The 21,436-nt window shown below is 31.4% G+C and overlaps 1 protein-coding gene across 1 annotated transcript in view; it reads right to left on the minus strand.

The window, feature by feature from the left end:
- LOC111034399 (neurotrimin-like) overlaps positions 1–20,900 on the minus strand; it is a 174,485-nt gene extending 153,585 nt beyond the window's left edge. Inside the window, exon 1 of the mRNA XM_022315618.1 lies at positions 20,752–20,900. Coding sequence (XP_022171310.1) covers positions 20,752–20,845 — 94 coding nt within the window. The 5' untranslated portion in view covers positions 20,846–20,900. The remainder of the gene's footprint in view (positions 1–20,751) is intronic.
- Between the last annotated feature and the right edge of the window lie 536 nt (positions 20,901–21,436).

A 21,436-nucleotide genomic window follows, 5' to 3' on the forward strand; every position in this document is an offset into this window, starting at 1 on the left:
AAAAATTACAAGAGGAAGAAATGCCCATGGAAAAAGTGCCGGGCAAAAAATACCCGATTAATTATTACCCATCAGAAATAAATTCTTGAAAAAAATAATGATAATTCTAAACATATTTATAGGTACATTAAAAAAATGTATACATTTATATGAAATAATATTTATCATAACAAATAATAATGTAATCATAATTAGGCAACTTTTATAACTTTTATATACGTCTGTTCATAATTATTAATATCATTGTAATACATTCTTAAAAATGTACTAATTATGTGCAACTAATATTATAAAATAGTTAAAAACATAGAATATTATGGCTATTTTAAATGTCTAAATATTACTTATTGCATGTAAAAAGTTATTTATGGTTCTATCACCATTATGATATTCAGCAGTTAATATTTTTAATTTATTTTGAATGTTTCCAAATTTTTTTTTTTCGGGGGGGGGGGGGGTGATTTTCCTAATTCTCTTTGTAACAAATGTTTTGTCAGCCATGATATCTCAACGCATCTTTTCAATTAAATTCCATATGGATGGATGTGTTTGATTAACAAGTACAGAAAAGCGATAGTTCCATCATTCTATTGGATTATTTGTCCGTTCATTACTATTTAAAGTGGATAAATGAACATTCCAAACAGAAGAAGGCATGCAAAGGAGCCGGAATGTTTTTAACTCTAATTATTTTATTCTTACTTTATGTTTTGGGCAGCCATTTACCTAAGTGTATTTAAAATATTTTACAAGGTTCATAGCTTCATCATATCATAAAAGCATAACATACTTTTAAAATTCTAAGCCTTTAGTAACATCATCTATACTTACGTAAAAATGCTAATCCATCTAATATACCACAAAATTGATTAAAGTAGAACTATTACTTACTGATGTAAGTAAATATTGTTCTATACCTTTGACTACAACATATTATGCATATCAATATGCATGTTTGTACCTATCTGAATTCCTAAAAATATTATGCTTTATATACAGAGGTCTGGAAAATAAATACTTTTCCAATCGAAACTATAGTAAACCTAATATTTAGCATGGCCTGCACATACTTAAATATTGGCATAGTATATACATTTAGTGTATAATTTTCAAAAATATGCTCCACTAAGTTTAAAAATCAAACATTTTATTTGTAAAAACATCCAATCTCTACACTTCTTTACACAAAATACTGTATGTACAAGAATAAAAAAAAAAAAAATATTATTTTTAGAAACTCAACATGAGGATTGAATTTACAATTTTCGAGGAATTCCATAGATTCACTGTTTCTACTTTTTTTTATTCCATGGCAAAACGATTACAATGATATATTTATTGTTATTCGATTCTCGGACACCACTGGCGGCATCGTTGTACTTATATTAAATTATATGTATAAGCAAAATGTTTGATATTTGTTTAAGAGAAAAAATACGTTAATGGCTTTATACCCGAATACACATTGCGCATTTCCCCCTGTCCGCGGTCATCATTCGTTTTCTCCCCTTTTGGGAGAACGCTAGACGCTTGTGTTTACTTTCAAAACGCTGACGATTTTTCGGCAAACACGCTCTCATGCACCCGCATATTAACGATAAAATAGGATACCGTACAACACAACAACAAAATACGTATGGGCATTTCCCTATGCATAACGTATATCATACTGTGTATAGTATTTGGTATAATATTATATTAATATGTACTGTCGTATTAAATATTAAGAATAACATAAATACACATATATATGTATTGTATATAAATAGTGTTGTACGCATCAAGATTTCAGTTTAATTATTTTTTAAGCCGAAGTGCTGTCATACTTGATGGTTTTTTAACAAATGTATCTACGTGTGCTTTTATTTTTCATTTAAATAAAAGTTAAACATGCTTATTGTTCTACCAATGTATTATATATAGACTTAGAAAAAAAATATTGGTAAATAATTGGTTGTCGAGACCATAGAAATGAAATAATGTTTATTTTAGTACCCATCAAATGTTAAATATTGTAATAGTGTCGATTTGTGTACAAACAAGACCAACTTTGAGGAGGCATGGAAGCTGTTAGCACGGGCGAAAGAAAGAGAGTACAATTTTTACGAATTTTTGATGTTTTACTTTGAATAATTTTGTGTTTTGGGTGTATAATATTCTCAATAAGTGACCATACGACCAATAATGCTTAATATGCTGATATGTAATGTATATAGGTATCATTAGAATGATAATTGTGAGCAAACAACTGGAAATTAGGAGTCATCCACATTGTTGGAAAATATTAGTTATATAGGTATGCAACACGCTTGTAAATATTTGAGTGATAAATAGAAAAAATATATATTACAACTTATTTAGGCGATTTATAAGAATGCGTCCACTTAGGAAAAACGGGTATATCCGTTGATGATGATTTACTTATAATATTTTATACGCTATTGAAAGCTCAAACGTGCTTTAAAGCACGACAGCTTTCATTGTTCATTGGTTAGCGTTATGTTTATCGCAACGACTTATACAACGGACAATCACCATCCACGGATCTTCCACATGATTAATCAAACAATTATTTCAAATTTAGCTTTAAGGCATTTTTAAAAATATGGTCAAACGTTTTTAAATTGAAATTCTGACATTACTGTGATGATGAATATTATAAATAGGTAGGTACCTAGTATCTGCAATAAGTATATAGTAATCACGAATCAATGATGGCATTATAGCTGGTAACCCCAACAAAAATGTTGACTAGTGGTTGTGTATAAAAAATATTTAGGAACATGCGCATCAAACGTGTTCGCCCAGTGACGGGATCGTTTAGCAAGATGTGTCAGACAATGCAGGCAAGTGTGACCGGCCAAACTCCTCATAATATTTGAAAGCCAAGAAACGAGCTCTACGTTTAGTAAAGTGTACTTCGGTTGTCGTGGCTTGTACACGTCGAGCGATATAACATAATACACAAACGACGAGCGTATAAGACGCGATTTACGCAAAATTCGCCGCCGGCATCGTAGTGCATATTATAATATCTGGGTCCGTTGTACACAAACCCAACGATTTACGATTATACGATTTACAGTTTCCAGGCAGGATTATTGAACCGTTGGCGTCGGCGACACGACGTCTATAGTGTACGACAATTATTATTTTACAGACTCGGCCGTGTTGACATATAGATATTATACACCGGATGATCTGTTTTCAACTTGTCGAGTTAATTTTCTTGGTCAATCTCTGCGATTCCATCAATATTTCCATCATAAAATACCATTTAAACAACTCGCCACAATGCATTTTTGCCGAACCTTTGGCATTTAAACAGACACTTACGTCGCATATTACAGTACGATGTTGAGGAAGAGTGATTTACTAGTTTTCAGTTTGTTTTTTATATTTTCATATTTAAATAACGCAACAGGTGTTTTAATTAGCACCGCCAGTTAAGAAACCAGCACCCGCATAATTTACTCCATTTATGGTTACTTAGTCCTTATTTTATATTTATAATATAATATGTATGGTACAAAACCATTATTATAGATACATATTATTTAACTGCAGGGACAAAATTGCTAGGTAATTGTAATCTTTGATTATAACTGAAAACAATAAAGAGCTTCTACATCCCCGTTTTTTTTTTAATTCAAATACTGCCACTGCTGCATACGGCTACAATGTACAAACACTAATAATTCGATTCTAACTAATCTACAAACTTAAATGCACATACACAAGGATAGGTACCTAAATCGTTTCAATATAAACTAAGTATTGTGCATCAACATTTTCAGGAAAACCTACTGCTTCAAAATGTAAAATATATATGGTTGCCAATAGAAATTTTTTTTAAAAATCACAAATAAATACGGACAAAATATTTATTTAATTGCATGATGGGCCATGTTGTAAAATATATGTTTATACTTAACATTCAACTTAAACCATTACATTTAATGCCAACCCCAACTGAATGTAGTATGTACGTTCAATAAATCGTTTTTATATCACACTTATTACAGTTACTATATCAAATGGACTTTGAGCCACTCGTGGACAACAGCAAAACGGGTTACGAAATCGGTGCGAAATACGACGCAATAAACGTAGTACAATACCGATTTGGCGTTGCGATAACTACAGTTGGGTGTGATAATATTATAATATTATTACTATCATTACGACACGCAGACGATCGACAACGACAGTCACGGACCTTGTGCTACTGGTCAACAACTATGCATACTGCATAGCAACAGCATGTGGTCTGAGTGACATCTCGCAGTGATGTAGTCTATATTTACGAAAAAAAGACAATAATCTATGTATACCTACCATATATTGCCCTGCTGCCCCGGACTACCGTGAGTAACGAGTGATCGAATAATAATAAAAAAAAACGCCCTCTATGTTGTTACGCTTTCCATACACTCATTCCTTGTCTAGTGGCATAAGGTCTATGACGATGACAACAGTGAAGATAATCGTGTTTATATATTGATTTGGAAAGCCGTGCACGAGTGTTGCATCGTTATTATTATTATCACCATCAATGTTATGCGGGGACGAAAATATTTTCAATTCGCGATATTATGTTAGAACGTAGAATTTAACCCGTGTCGGCGATATTCGCATAAACAAACTCGGTGGACTGCAACAACTATTCCGAAACTTGATCGGTTCGCTGATGTAATTATTCGTCGACAGGTTGAATTTTAGTTTTATAACCGTATACAGGTAGGCATGACTCGTAACTTTTTCGATTCCTAATAATAAAATGTATCCAGATAATCTGGATAAATCTTGGAGCCCTTCAAATTTTTTATGGATCGTGGTTCCATGAAATCTAGCATATTATCGCATAATAGACTAGTGAGTATTATATATTATATTGTACAATTATACACACAGCCCAAAACTCCATTAATCGGCAATCGATATTTATATTTAATAGGTAACACATTGAGATTTAATTGACGTCAATAATATTATTACGGTTGTAAAATGTTCGAGTACGATCTGTCGTCAGAATTTTACGTCTGAATGTACATTACAAATGCATATTTAATTGCATGTACATCGTCCAATTAGGATATTATATATAATTAACTTTAAAATATTTTAATTAATGTACGGTAATGTGAAATGGTGTAGTAAAAATATCAAAGTTACTTCATTGCTAAAATATGCTTAGGTATACCACATAAAAAAGATAATAATATCATACGCTGTCACATAATATGGAAAATAACGTTTAAATTATGTATAGATGATGATGAAAAAAACTAATAATTACAGCTTTGAAAACACAAAACTAATATACATGTATGTATAATAGATGTTCATTATTATATAGATGTATGTACAGTTAAGTTGTTAAAATTATACTGCCGCATACACGGGGCTTAAAATAATTTTTTAATCTAGATTTTATATTTAGTCATTTACAGCGGACAGTTAAATTTAAAATTAAATTAATTCTGTTTAAAACTCATCAAACCTGGAAACTTAAGAAAACGTATTCTCTAAAGACGATAGTAATTTTAACTCCGAGAAACTTATTGTTTGTTTTTGCAATTAATTCATATACATTTATCATAATTCAGGATAACCCAAGTATTAATAAAGCATGTTTCTATAATATTCTATAGATTTAAACCGTTATGTATTTTAAAAAGAAAAGAGAGTGATTTAAAAATAATTCGTTCTTTTAAGTCTGTAAATATTATCACATTTTTATTTTAAACTCGTTTATCGACTCGTATATCTGTAGTATATTTTAATCCAATGATTGAATTCCAATGAAAACATTTAATGAAAAAAAAAAACAAGAAAAAAATCTTTTAAACCAAACGCTTACCGACAAATAGAGATTTATTCCAAGCAGATAAGATCTTTCGAATTGCGGATTATTTGTAAGTACCAATGGACAAATGTTTTTGATTTACTTTTTACTTAACTTATGATACAAATAAACGTTTTACAGAGTTGTATAGTATATATTATGCACTTTCTCTTATATATTTCGATAATCAAGCGAAAAATGTATTGTCTCCACAATATTCTGTATTATTTTCAATTTGATTTTTATAGAATTTTTCTGTGAACGATTTTTGCGTAGAAAAAGTTCCATGTTTCTTTCTGTCGGTTAGACATCTATTCTTGCTCATAAATTAAACAGATGGTTGTTCAATGGTCTGCATAGATAGATCATTTTCGGACAATCAGTCGACTGAATCACCGGTATTTATGATAAACTTTATGATTTTATAATTTACGTCAAAACTATACTTAGATACTTGGTTATTGGTTATTTTTGCTTGGTCGTTATAGACACGTGCGTTAATAGTACATTGTTACTCGGTTGTTGGTTAATGATAATTAAAGTAGTTAGTGTAACTGGTAATCTGTATAAATTATAATGCATTCAACAAGACAACAAGCTTATAATGTATATTATGGTAAGTGACAACTGGTTATCAGTTAAGGGTAGAGCCACAATCAAAATAGGCTCCTACTATGACAGTGTAATACACACAGTGAAATATTGTAAATATTTGTAATGTAAATCATATATTATATAATAATAGAAATGTGCACATTAAAGTCACTGGTGATGAAGTGACAAAAATCCATTCAATCGTCGGTTTCCGATCGTATCAGCAGGCTGGGTGAACTCGGGATCATCCGACACCCATGGCGGACGTTTATCGCATTTTTCACGGAGTAAAGACTTTGGCGTTGCTTCAGTTTCACATATTTTACTCTCAGTAAGTCGGGTTTCCGAGGTTTTTTACGTACCATACAAAAGTCGAACAAAGTTATTCGTACGAATCAAGTATTCCCTTCGTAACGCCGACCGCACACCATTATAGTATGCATACGCACGACCACCCTACACCGTGATGCAGGACAGGTGACTGCAGCGGCGCACTATATTATATACGAGGAATCCGGAGAATTCGTCCTCGTCACCGTCGGCTGTCGTGGCGCACATACGGTGCAAATTGTACCGGATTCCTAGTATTAAATCTGCAATTACCCGCTCTACCGCGGTACATATCGGTTTACCACGTGGTAGTAGGTACAGCGATAATGGAGGTCGCAGTTTGGCAACACGCAACGGTAATAATAATAATAATAATAATAATAATAATAATAATAATAATAATAACAATATCGCACACTTTGCCACGCCGTAATATCATGGCCCTAGGTCTGTCGGCTATTCGAATATTGCTCAATGTACCGGTCCACGCCAGTGCACCTATACACGACAATAATAATAATATAATAATATTACTACAATATTATTATTATTATCGTGTGTGGCGGCGGCGGTGAGGCGAGCTGTGGCGGCGGCGGTGAGGCGAGCTGTGGCGGCGGCGGTGAGGCGAGCTATGCGGGCGCGATATGACGTATAGACTAGGTATATTATACGATATTATATTATGTACAGCAGCGCACGTGTGTATTGTTATAAATGTTTTCAATTATGATTTTTCGCCAAACAGACTGCTCCAAACACCCCATAGGTACATAATACAAATATATACGTATAATGCACGCTATATAAACGGAATCAAAAACAATGCGGCCACGTGTTAATAATACTACACCGGGGCGAGGGGGTCCGAGCAGATCGCCACCGGATGGACCGGGCCGGTCCGGCGCGAACCCGACCGGACGTACACGACCCCTTTCTCCCTTTACAACCCCCCCCCCCCCCATTCGGACCGTCCAAATCACGGCCGTCAATAATGTGCGCCGAGACCTACGCTTTTGTACGCATATGGGTATTGGGTAGGTACCTACCCCGCGACTGTTGTTATTATCGTTGTTGCCGCGCGTTTTACATATTGTTATTGTTATTATTATTATTATTAGGTACACGCCGCCACATCACAATGCAATGTACGTGTGAGTCGCACCGGCCGATCGCGGTATTATTCGCACGTGTTTCCGTTCCGAGGAAATTCCACTACGCGGACGAGGCGCGTGGGCACAACATCGTACAACACGCACGCACAGTGCACACAGTATTACATATGTGTAGGCGCACTTACACGGGTGCGGAGCTGGTAACTCGCGTATATTGTTGTTGTTTTCGGAGACGATGATATCGTAACGATATTGCCGTTGTGGAGCGACGGGGCGTGCGTGCAACGCGGGTCGAAACGGCGAGGCGAATTTCAAAATATCCGCCGTCTGCAATGTACGCACACATGATGGGCGGGTAGTAATAATTATTATTTGCGTTTCCGCGGAAAACTACGCGTATCCGCGGCGGGTTAGGCGGCGCCACCCACACACCCACCGCGGCGCGCAGAGTTCGCGGTGACCCGCATCCGGTTTAGGCGCCGAACCGTACGCATCACGTTCTCGGCTAAGGCGTTTAATCCACCCGCGGACTACACGGGCACACGTCGCTTGTTAATTTCCAATAATATTGTAATGCGTGTTACACAATATTACATTATCGACCCTACACCCTCCCCTCCCCCCTCACCGGGTTGGGTAAGATTCGTCGATTTTTGGCGATTTCAATTGTTGTTTTGCGTTTGCGGTTTTACAGGTGCCTGGGGCGTATTCTGCGGTGCAGAGGAGATTCCGAAACACTATCAACTGTTGAAATTTTACGTCGTAGGTATATTATGTAACACTTGAAGCATAAAATGTGTCAACTGCTATAGAACGGCACGACACTAACTGCATTACGAACAAAGTTCAAGATTTCGTGACTTCATTTTTAATAATATTATTTTCACCAATTTGTTTCATATTGTTGGGTTTAGGAGAAGGAAAATATAACTATAACTAATAAGGGTATATTTTTAAATCTGACGATTATTGTTGAAACATTTAGGAAAATAATAGTTTCTCAATCATTGTTATTTAATAGATATTATAATTATAAATATTATTATGTAATTTATATTCATGCTACTATGCTGGGTTACGTGAGGTTCGACATAACCTAAAAATTAAATCATAAAAGTTCTGATAGGTTCACAGTAAACACGAATTGTATTTTTTTTTTATAAACAAAATTGGTTTAGTACCAACCCTTTTTTTAATTTTACCGTTAAATTTCTATTGAACAAAGTTTGTCCATAACGATATAACATTTAATAGCATTTTGCTAAAATTCCCAAAGGGTAACACTTTCAATCGATTAACATACATACCTACTGTCGAACATTTTAGAACTTAATATTATTTGATCATAATTTGTTAGTTTATACAAACTTTATAAAGGTTCATAGTCTTGAACTTTCAAATCGCTTAATATTGAAAAAAAACATTTTGAATTAATAATCAAAAATAATAAGTCGTGTTGAAAATATAAATCCTTTTAACTGCAAAGATTTAGCTAATCTTATGGCCATGCACCTATTAAATTCCTCACAGTTTTTTTATTTTATATAGTACAGATTCATTAGGTATTTACAAATTATATATACTTAATTTTAGAATAAATACGAAAGTAGGTACTTAACTACAATTCAAATAGTTAATTCCAAAAATGAATGTTTTATTGTAGATTGCCCTAAATATATTTCTTTAAGTGCCTGCGTATATTCGAAATCTGTTCACTTTGATTTTAAAACTTATTGTTGCAGCCACAGGTTGTCTACATACAATTTAAGCCAAAAGTATAACACGTATATCAGAATTATCTTACACATTAGACGTCATCGATGGATTCGGGAAAAGTGAAAACCATAAAGAAAACTAAGAAATATAGCAGATAAACCACTTTATTTACGACCGGTAAATACTAGTCGAAAATCAGACAACAAATAATGTTGTATCGTGAGGCACTAATTTGTTACACCTCTGTTTTCCATCGAACATCTATCGGACTTTGTCTGAATATCACTAATGGACTTGATCCAACGGTTGAACGCCATGTGTATATGAATGCCTACATGATAATATAATGCATTTGAGGCGAAGATATAGACCCAATTTCTATTGTGTTTACTGATGTTTTCATATTTAATAGAAAAATAAGACTGAACTATAAAACACAACAATACATGCATAGATCGTGTATTGAGATGATTTCCACTTCAATAATTTTAAAAGCTCTATGGTCGATAATATTATGTGTCCATGCAGTCATATTTCATGCAACATGATTTTGACAAACTTTTATTTCAAACGTTGTTTTATTTTTTTCCCCCCGGGTTTTTTCAAAAGTTACTTTGAACTTTTAGAGTTGAGTTGGTTTACCTACCTCAATTTACCAATTCGTGAACGATGAAAACAAAACAAATAAGATTTTTCAATTATTGCCATGAAAAAAAAAACCCGTTTCCATTTCAAAATAGCAAATATACATTTTGCTGAACTCTCAGGTCAAAAGTAATATAATATGTACATTTTTTTATTTTTTAAATAAAAACACTCAAAATATTTCTTTTTCAAATAACGTGGTTTACAAAACAGTTTTTCTCGATATAAAATTTAAATTTAAAATATTTGTTCACATAAATTTTTGCTGATTTTACTATACTTACTACTTTTCTTTATCATTTAAAGTTGTTCATTATTACAACTTGATTCAAACATTGTCATTGTTATCTACTAGAATTTTGATTTTCATTATAAACTAAATTGCTATACTGATTGATATATAAGTAATTTTTAAAAAATAAATAAAACCTACTCATAAAATATTGAAAATATTTTTTCTTATTAATTAGTTATCGGATTAATAACTGCTCCTCTCAATAATCACTTTTAAACAAACATCGTACCAGGCAATGTAAGGCACGGTAATATTATCACAAAAAAATGACTGACAATCAAAGATTTAAACAATAACATAACAATTTTAAGGTTCATTAATTATTAAAGTGATAAGTGAACAGTAAGCTTATTAAAATAGACATTAACTGACATGAGGCATGTTTATTTTATCTTGAAATAAATAACATAATATATCTGTTGAATATGTATGTAATGCATTTTTTTCCGATGAAAAAAAAATAACGTTTAAAAGTCAACAGTATACTTCACATTATAATATTAACGAGAACCAGAAAACAGTTATTTCGTATATTATGCTGCACTAGTATTTTTTACCACATGTGGGTATTATATAATTCGATATTCTGTAATATATATATTTATAATTAATAGAGTATAGTCACTTTTTAGGAACAACGTGATGCTTTTCAACTAGTTAAATAGATTGAACAAGTATAAAATTCTAAATTCTAAAGGGAAAATTAAATTATTATAAGACCGTTGTTGAAATACACTGAGAAGGAAAAATATGGATGTACATTATTAATCGCATCAATAAACTAATTTTGGGTTCAATGTGGCGTTCTTGATACATAATTGTATTACATTGTATTGAAATTTGAAAGCAACAACAGTTGTCTACGAGATATTATATTATTTTAACTTTTACATTGTAAACTAATTCGTAGGTACCTACTGCAAGTTTTGGATTCAACATTTCCACCACTACGTTGACATTAGATAGAATGATTTTTTAATGTTTTAAATTGTTTGTTTTATAATATTCATACTTTGCACAGTATTAACAAACCCAAGTACAAATAAGGTGCACTTTTTTCGTTGGTTTTTTGTCGAACGTCGTGAAAACCACTTACACCACCTTTTTTTCACGTGGCATAAAAATTTAGTCGGGAACATTTACGACATCTGTAAATATGTAGGTCAGGTTCAATATTCCCTGTAAATATTACTAGCTGTTTTACAGATTAGGTTAAACTACATAGGTACTATATGCACCACTATTATCCCTAAAACGATAAGATATACGCATTATTGTAGGTAGATTTCCTATAATATTACTATGACGTCGTTAGAATAACATCTCGTACTATTGTTCTAAAAGCTTAAGTTGCGCATTTGGTTTATTTACATATATGGATCGAAACATAACAAAATGTACTCTGCTCCATTCATGCAACTAATTTTTATTCAAAAACGCGGTCTTGCGAGCGACTGTAACGTATTTTTAATTTTTCTCCGGTCGTTTACAGTGATCAAATGGCGAAAACATAATCGTTAAATTGCACGTGATTGTGTCTCGGGAAACGCGCATTACGCAAAAAAATGATGTCTGATTTCTTTTACAAATAGAACACAAATTTATAGTAGTTAAAAAGTATAATGCAGATCGTCGGAAAATAAAGTTCGTGCTGTTGTAACTATTATATTTTATGTGTAAAATGCACTAGCTATACGCTCTGATGATTACGAAGAGATTTACAGAGGTCGAGAACGTCAAATTAAAAAAAAAAAAAAGACACCGCTCGAAATTCGACGAAAACACGTGGGCAAGATTATTCCGGAAAAATCGTAGACGCCGTGGGGGTGTAGGGTACCTACACATATACAACACACGTCTACAGAGGCGTACGGGACGCAGGAAGGCGTCTCCAGAGAGAATCCTTTAAGGTGAGCTAACTATAATAGGTATCTATATATCAAATATGCTATGCGCTTCTAACATAAAATATTGGATATAATAGAATATATATTATTCGCATTCGACATTCGTATTTCCGCTTATAATAATGCTACATTGTACGTATAATATTTTCGTAGTGTTTCAGTATATATACGACACAGACATATTATATAGGTACATATACAAGATTCTCGTTAAAAAGCGATGGCAGCAAACTCACCTCGTTAAAAAAAATATACCGTAATACCGACCGCTGGACAACGGTTGTATAGTGCCTATAGGTTCAAAGATATATAAGATATTGTATATAAGAAGTAAACGATGTACATGGAGGCATCCAAAATGTGAGTCTCCCTATTTTATGTCTACTGGAAGCATCCAATGATCGTTGTCACGCAGCAGTGGGTATAAAGAAAGTTTTTAAAACTTTAAATACTTCGCCTGTGCTCCGCAAATCGTTTGGAAAAAAAGTAAGCAAGATAACTTAGTAGATTTAAGTAAAATGCATGGACACAAAATAAAAGTACTCGTTACTTGTTAATTGTTATTGTTTTAATTTATAATACCTAATAATATAATAAAAATATTATTATTATTATTATTATTATTATTATGTTATAGGCAGCGGTGTGACAGCCGGATATGCGTTGTCGTAAGACAATTCTCTTCGAAGTAATAGTTTTTTTTGGCCCTGGTACGGCCGAGCACCGATCCTCATAATATTTCTTTCATACTATAATACTGCTATAGTATATTAATAATAGTATTGTAATACTTTAGGCTGTACCTACAGTGCTACACCTACTTCCAACTTACGAAATATTTTTAATTTTTGTAATCATTATTGTATTCATTGGGAAATAGAACAAAAAATTTATTTAACATTCTGAAAAAATGAAAACCTAACATCTTGGATTAATTGGTTAGTACATGCGCATTACGTGTATCAAAATACCCTAATATCCTATCCGCTAAGTGAGGTTTCATATTATTATACAAAGACTTTGACTAAAAACTTGTAAACAAGTTCCTGCACGTACTGACATGATACATAAGTCACGGGGTCTGATCAAGGGATTGGGTCACCAGTAGGTTATTGTTGATTTGGAGTCCCTACGAATGATCGGAGTAGGGGAGGGGGTGTATTTTGTGAAGCCCCTAATTTAACATTGGCCGATTTGCGCTCTAGGCCCTAATAAGTCGGCTGTTAGAGTATAGATAATATTGGCACGTAGGGCAAAAGGTAATTTCCTAATGGTAAAAAAACACTAGGTATCGACCTATATACACCTATAAAAGTCGAATGTGCGTTCTTTTTTGAAAACCATGAAAAAAATAAAACAAGCATCTTCAATAGCCCATCCTCCCTAACTCTATGGGATTAATTTTGGTTTTGTGTCTTGATTGCATGACGAAAAATGTTATGAGTGTGTGTGTGTGTCGGAAAATCTGGCGGGACTTTACAATTCGATGACACAATATTGTATAACTACCGTCATTCAAATAATAATAATTTTAATAAATACTTATATCGTTTATATGCACTACCTATAGCAGCGAGTTAAATGGCAGACAAATTGTTATTTTTTTATTGTGAAATGCGAATAATAAATCCATCTGTCTTACACTGAGAATAGAAATAAGAAGACCAATATATGAAAAAACTTTAACGCCTGACTGTTTTGGGTTGGTTATTTAATACAAAACGCATAATTGAATAATTCATTTTTTTAAAACTATATAATGGTCATCTTGAGAGTTGCATAGGTAAAATATTTAGGGAAGGGTAAGGAAATCTTTCATATAATTCTATCCAAGTGTTCGAGTTAAAAAAAACCTGGACACATTCAGTGATAGGTCACTCGTAAGCGCATGATTAAGATGTATTGGTATATTAAATTTTAAATAAACAATAATTCATTGAATTCGAAAATATATCTCCAAGCTATAAATCGGGTCACTAATTTTTTTACGATGGACAGTAGTTGTAATTTGCGCTCGGAAAAACTATAAAAAAAATCCAAAAATACCATTGGTACTCAATTTCAACATAAAAAGATAATTTTATAAAATCATCACCGTAAGACTAATACATTATTCTTCACTTTGCTCAGAATATTCAATAATATCAATAACAAATAAAATACACCAATATTTAGTATATACCTATATTACATTACCGCTCATAGTTGAACGGAGCGTGACAAACGGCCAATAGAGCGATCATATTCGATTTTTTATATGAATAATATTTATTTTATGAATGGTCTTTTTTTTATGAAATATACTATAAGTGTTAAATAGCTATTGGGGAAAAGGGCGAAAACATTTTCATGACCTAGAGCGATCAAATCCTGAGTGCGTGGGAACCTCCACTCCGTCTCAACAATACCACTCATCACTGAGTTCGCATTTAACAATGTTACTAGACAATCTTTATCTCACAAAGTATACCTCACGGGTTATAATATTGTCACACGACGACGCTTTCAGTAAATCTTATGAGAGATCATTTTTGATTTCTATATGATATATATGTATACAGTTTTTCAATTTATTCAATTTTTTTTTATTAGAATTTGTATTGTTATTTAATCTCCACCGAATCAATACCCAAAAGAAATTTTCTGAAAAGAAGTAAATGTCCATTTTTCTTTCCACGTCTTAAAACTCGCTTTTAACTTACATAGAAGGTGTGGTTACAGCAATATAATCTTATACATAGTGTTTAGTGTATACAATATTATATTATGCTATATATACTGTTGTTTGACCGTTTGACAAATAAATAATCTTTTTCGTGCAAATCATGAAATCCTAAACAAAACACTTTGCAAAAAGTTTTAATTTCAATCCTAAATTTGTAAGAGAAATTAAATGAGAAATATAATATGACCACTGGAAAAATGAATCTGAAAAATAATAAAACTTGGATACAAATTATTGTAGAGACTTCGCAATAAATTGATTGAAGAAATACCTATCAAAAACCTGTAGAACTGTAAAGCTACCGTTACAGAATGAAATCCGATGAAATTGACTATGAAAAAAGTTTGATTAGTTTTCTTTCTTATTGTTTTTGTAAATTGTCTCATCTTATGTACACAAGAAATTTAAATATATTTTTGGTTAAAAAGAAAAAACTTATAATATGTATTAAATATTGCCTAATGTTTTGATCGTGAAACAAAGAAATTATTAAGTGTGAAAATGTTTAGAACCGTCAAATGCTTCGGAAATTTAGTAGATAGTTTAGATTTCCAATTAAAATTTGGACACAAATTTAAAACCAAAAAGGTTGTGATCGCATTTTTAAGAAAATTTAGAAAAACCGCTACCTAATATTATCGATTAATTTATTTATTTATTTTAACATCGCCAACATTTCTACTACAGCCAAAGGTTTTGACAGAATTTTTTTTTTATTATTTAAATATACGTACAAATGTATATAATAATACATACACTGTATTGATATGCTGAAAAATTTTTCCAATTAAGGTAATCTGTTACCTTTATTTATAATTATAATAATAAAATATCAAATGTATTGTTAATACAAAACTAGTCCAGTAAAATTATTATTGGTCTAAAAATATTTAACACACAAGCATAGAAATTTAAATTAAAGTCATTAAACTTGTATTAATTTAATTTATACAAATGTATCTATATGATATAATTGAAATAACGCAATAGATATCCATTTTTAACTGTTTGAGCTTATTATCTAGTCTTGAAAATTGAGTATTAAAAAAATTGTTTACATTTCATAGTATAAAAAATATATATATTTGTTTATTATTTTGAACTTTTGATGACAATAATTGATTTTGAATAAATCACTAATGAAGTAAGTGATTTTTGAAAGCAATTATTCTAATTCAAAATGAAATACATCAATAAAAGGTGTGTTTTATATGACGCATATACGAGATTTACCAACAAAATAAAGTATGAATAAAAAAATTAAATCGTAAATGATATCTGTAAAAACATTTAATTTTCAAGTTCTGTACGATTGTACCTACATCAAAATATTTAAAAACTTCATCATATTCATTAAATTCTAAGATGAAACGGTAAATATTTTAAGTACCTATACCTTAGGGCTTAGATCATTAAAAAGTGCTTAATACACATAAATAGTGGTAAATAAACTTCCCAGCAAGCAGTGGTAATCAAAACCAAAATCTTTCACTGACCAGTTTTCCGTTTACTCACGGTAATTCAATTTTTCGAAAATCTCAAAAATGAATATCTACTAAATACTAATAATTGTCTTCGATTCAGTGACCAAATCTATGACATTACTATTCTTTACCTCATATTTTAGATTCTGAGAGTGAGAGATGAATTATGTAATTACGTATTAGTATTCAAATGATATTGGGACGGGAATATTTACTCAACATCAGTTTTTTACAAAATCTTCATTTTGTTTTTGTTTTTTTTGTAATTCAAAAATGAAGAGCTTTGATACTCGAAATTTTCATTTTATTAATATAAGCTTTTAATTAAAGCTTATAGTATTATTTTCAAAAATATTTTTGTATTACCTCTTTGTATTTTAACTTTTTGATATTATAATATATTAATATAATTTCTCTTTATTAATCAATAATAGGTCAAACTTATAATACAACGTAACTCATAATTTGTTATTACAGCAATTGTAAATATCGATATAATCTAGACATTTTTTTTATAAAGCATGAAGTTTAAATTTTTGTAATACTCAGAATTCTTCATAACAATTGGAAAACTATTCTTTAGTTAAAAATTAATTTAAATTACAATTTGAACAGCTAAGACTTAAAAATTGAATGCAAGGTTTTTCATAAATAGTTCTTACATTTATTTAAAATTTCAACTAATATTTTTTTTTTTATAAACCCTCAAGTTCATTATTTGATAAAATTAGATATTTAACAAAAATAATGAATTCAGGTATTTTGTTGTAATGCAATACATATTAAATGCAGGGATTTGAAACTTTTCACATTTACTAAAATTATTATTTTTGATACACAATGAAATATTCCAAACATTATATTAATTGTAAGCTACGTATTTATACCATACACCTCTATTCACACCATTCTAATGCACGGAAGTTATAAGTTGATAACAATATAGGTACCTATAGGTACACATTATAGTATAATAAAATAAATATTATACAATTTATCCCATGTTTTTGGCAAAAATTAGTTCTGCAGGCCATATCACTAAATGAAAAATAATTTACTTATAGTAATATAAATAAATTGTAGTCTCCTGGAATCATTTTTCATATGCAATTCGGATCATTTTCTTGGAATTCACCACTCAATGACAGTGTAGGTACACTCAAAACCTACCATACAGCAGAGTGACTTTCACTGTTTTTGTATTTATGTAAATATAATAAATTCAAAATTAATTGTTAAGTGAATTTTATGTGCTTCTTTTATTATCAAGTTTTGAGCCGTTTTATTATAACTGTTCAAAATGTATTTAATTTTTTGCGTAAGGTAGTTGACGAATGAAAAATTTCCATAATATTAACCAACAGCTGACTTTACAAAGTAATATATTATAAAAGGTGGACAAGTAATAAAAATATGCATGAAAAAACTAAATAGGGGAATCATATTTCTACTGCAACCCTCACCGAGAAAATCTCCTGCGTGCGCCAACGACTCTAAATCCAACATATTGACCTTATACATACCGACACAATTCCACGAAAATTTAAAAAAAAATGTATATTGTTCAATGTAGCAAACTCAAGTTTTCATTTTATTCTACAAAATATGTCTCCAACGGTCTCAAAATAAAGTACAACTACAGAATATATAATTAAACGTCTAAACAGTATTAATTTGAATACCCATACTATATTTCATCATACCTATGTAGTATTTGATTTTACGCTGCCCCATAATTAAAAAAAAGTTAATAGAAAAGAAGCAAATTAAAAACAAATTATATTATTTCTTATATCTTAACATAAATCATAATTAAAAACAATTTATCACAATATCACATAAGTCGTATAGTATAGTGTGTAATAATACAGAAAGACGCACACCTACAGATTATTCATGTGTGTGTTTTTGCAGCGTATAACACAGCATGCGTTTAATATTTACCGATGTATATTATAAAGGTACTGTACAGGGATACTTCATACAATGTTAGCGGTGTTTAGTGATTTTATAAAAAAATTGAAAATAATTATAGCTTTCTTAAAATAATAATAATGTATACAGTACGGTTTACATTCCGATTTCGAAAGAAAATAATATTGAGCACATTTGCTACTTCCTAAAAAAAAAACCAACAAAAAAACATGGTTGTAAAACCAATTACTTCTCCGTTTTCTAACGAAAACAATTTATTCTTATTTTGAAAATCGTTAAATTAAAAGAGAAATATATTCATATACAGTACCTACTTTAAAATATTTGGTATTTAAATAACAGAGATTTCATTATTGCATTCAATATTTTTCAAATGGTTCACTTTCATTATATCATTTCATAAGTATATACTCTTAATATTATAAAATTAACCATGATTTCGTTTTCCAATTAAAACAATTTTTATTACCTGACTAGGAAAAAGGTAGACAGTAGACACTATAGAACTACTAGATCCACTGATCTGGGTAAGCCACTCGTTGGCATACCACTGATGTAGGTATTTTAGAAATGCGGACGTGAACAACTAATTTTCAAGCGATAGAGCATGGTCATAAAATACATTTATAAACACAATATATTGTTCTAACACTATTACGTTATAAAAAATATCAAATGGGTTTTACAATTCATTAAAATATGCAGTTTATAAAAACCGTATTCTTGTTTTAAATAATTCCATTTAGAAATGTTTTCTTGTGTTAAATAAATACCCTTCAAAGTTTAAACTCTTTTTGGTTTTTTTCAACCATATTTCCATCACTCAATCTTTTCATGTGTTGTAAGTGGTTTTATAACAATATAAAAATTCAAAAACGTTCTAAAATTTCTAAAAAAAAATGCTTAGTATAATTAAAACGTTATTTGAGTCTTAGAGCAAGACAAGGAAACAATGAATAATTTCTACTTTACTAAATATTAAACACTTTTTGTTGAAGATTTATTTTCTTTATAAATGCAATCATCTTGCACCAGGAAAATAATAGTTGTATACCTATACAATATCGTAACAAAGTATGAAGTTAGTTTTAGAATTTTCAAGAAATTATTGTAAACTTATAAACTTAATCTTATTATTCATACAAATACAGTTTAACTGTAACGTAAAATTAGACAAGAATTTATGGACGTTACCGAAACGCGCGATGGGTAACCTATTATTACATATTGTTGAGAGATGCGAACTTTTTTTGTTACTTCGAAACCACTTGGTATATAACATGCACAGTTTTTAAAAAATTAACTAAAATAATATTATATCAAAGAAACCCATAGTTGTGCGAAACCGCGTAGGTATACTTTGGTCTTGATGAAAAACTATAAGATCTATAAAGTACTAATAATAGTTGTTATTATGATAATGTTTTCGAGTAATCCACGACAAATCCATTTTTACCATACATTTCCACTAAAACCCAAAACACAGTATTTACTACTATTTACGTCTTGTTACACACTATTCGTGAATTTGCTCACTTCGTGATCTGGACAACAATCAGTTGCAGATTATATAATTTCCTACATTTATATAAATAAAATAATAGCTTTGATTACAATGTTATAAATAATGGAATTATAAAACCAGTAAATTGTAATTGTCTTTTAAAATATCTCCGTGATTTCTAATTTCAAATAATTTTTCAAAGAAATGATAACACGAAACTTTTATTTATATCCTAACCTTGAATATTAGGCATTTTATTCAAGTCATTTAAATAATATTATCATTGTATGCGATCGTGCAATAATTATAGTCAATATAGTATTGGCATTTTCAGCTTACAATATACGTAAACTATTTATTATTATTTATTTTCATCGTCTGGTTACCTACACTAAGTGTCTGGTCACATTTTACTATTAATATTATTATTATTTTCGATGCTTACGTATCGATAACGATAACAACTTTAAAAGGTGAAAAATAAATTGAAATATTGAAAACGGCTTTTGGGATTTTCTCGGTTGACGAATCCGACACACGACGACGTAACGCGATAAACCGTCTCCGGTTGGACTGCGATACAAACGGCTTTTTTGTTTACAGTGCCCAATCAAAACGATAATAACGATAACAATAATAAATTATAAACGTCTTACCCATGATCAGCTCCCCGCGAGACGGCGGCACGGCCGAAACGACGACGAGCGCGATCGCGATCGCGACGAGCACATGCCCGGCACCTGTGTACATGACGATTCAGCAGGTCTGCACCCTTAGCGAAACAGGCGAGAACTGACGGCCACGATGTGACGGTCGCGTGTCTCGGCCGGCGCGGCGTGGACCGGGTGCGCGCCGACGACGAGGGTTGTTGCTCCGCCGCCGCCAGAAGTTTTTGCCGCCAAACGTGGTCGCCGCCGCCGCGCGTCCGCCTATAATAATAAACCCTTTTGCGATCACACCCCTTCGGCCACGCCGACATAATGAAGTCATCGTCGAAACGTCCGATTCCCGTCGAAATTTTACCGCCGCGGCGACAAATGACGGTAATGATAATAATAGTAATAATAATAATAATGTGTGTGTGAGCATAATATTATTCATAAATTTATATATAATATAGGTATATATATATATATATATATGTCTTTGCGACCCACACACTATGCGTAAACCGTTTTCCGGTTTTTCGGCACGTTCTGCTGACTACATTTTATGTGTTTTACACACATACCTCAGGTATATATATATATCACGAGGATTGCAAGGATGCATTTTGTCAGACGTCAGCAGACGTGTGTGGCGTCCGGCGCGACCTCAAACCCTATAATAACATAATGTCCT

This window comes from Myzus persicae, unplaced genomic scaffold (assembly GCF_001856785.1).
Source record: "Myzus persicae strain clone G006 unplaced genomic scaffold, MPER_G0061.0, whole genome shotgun sequence".
Classification (NCBI taxonomy): Eukaryota; Metazoa; Arthropoda; class Insecta; order Hemiptera; family Aphididae; genus Myzus; species Myzus persicae.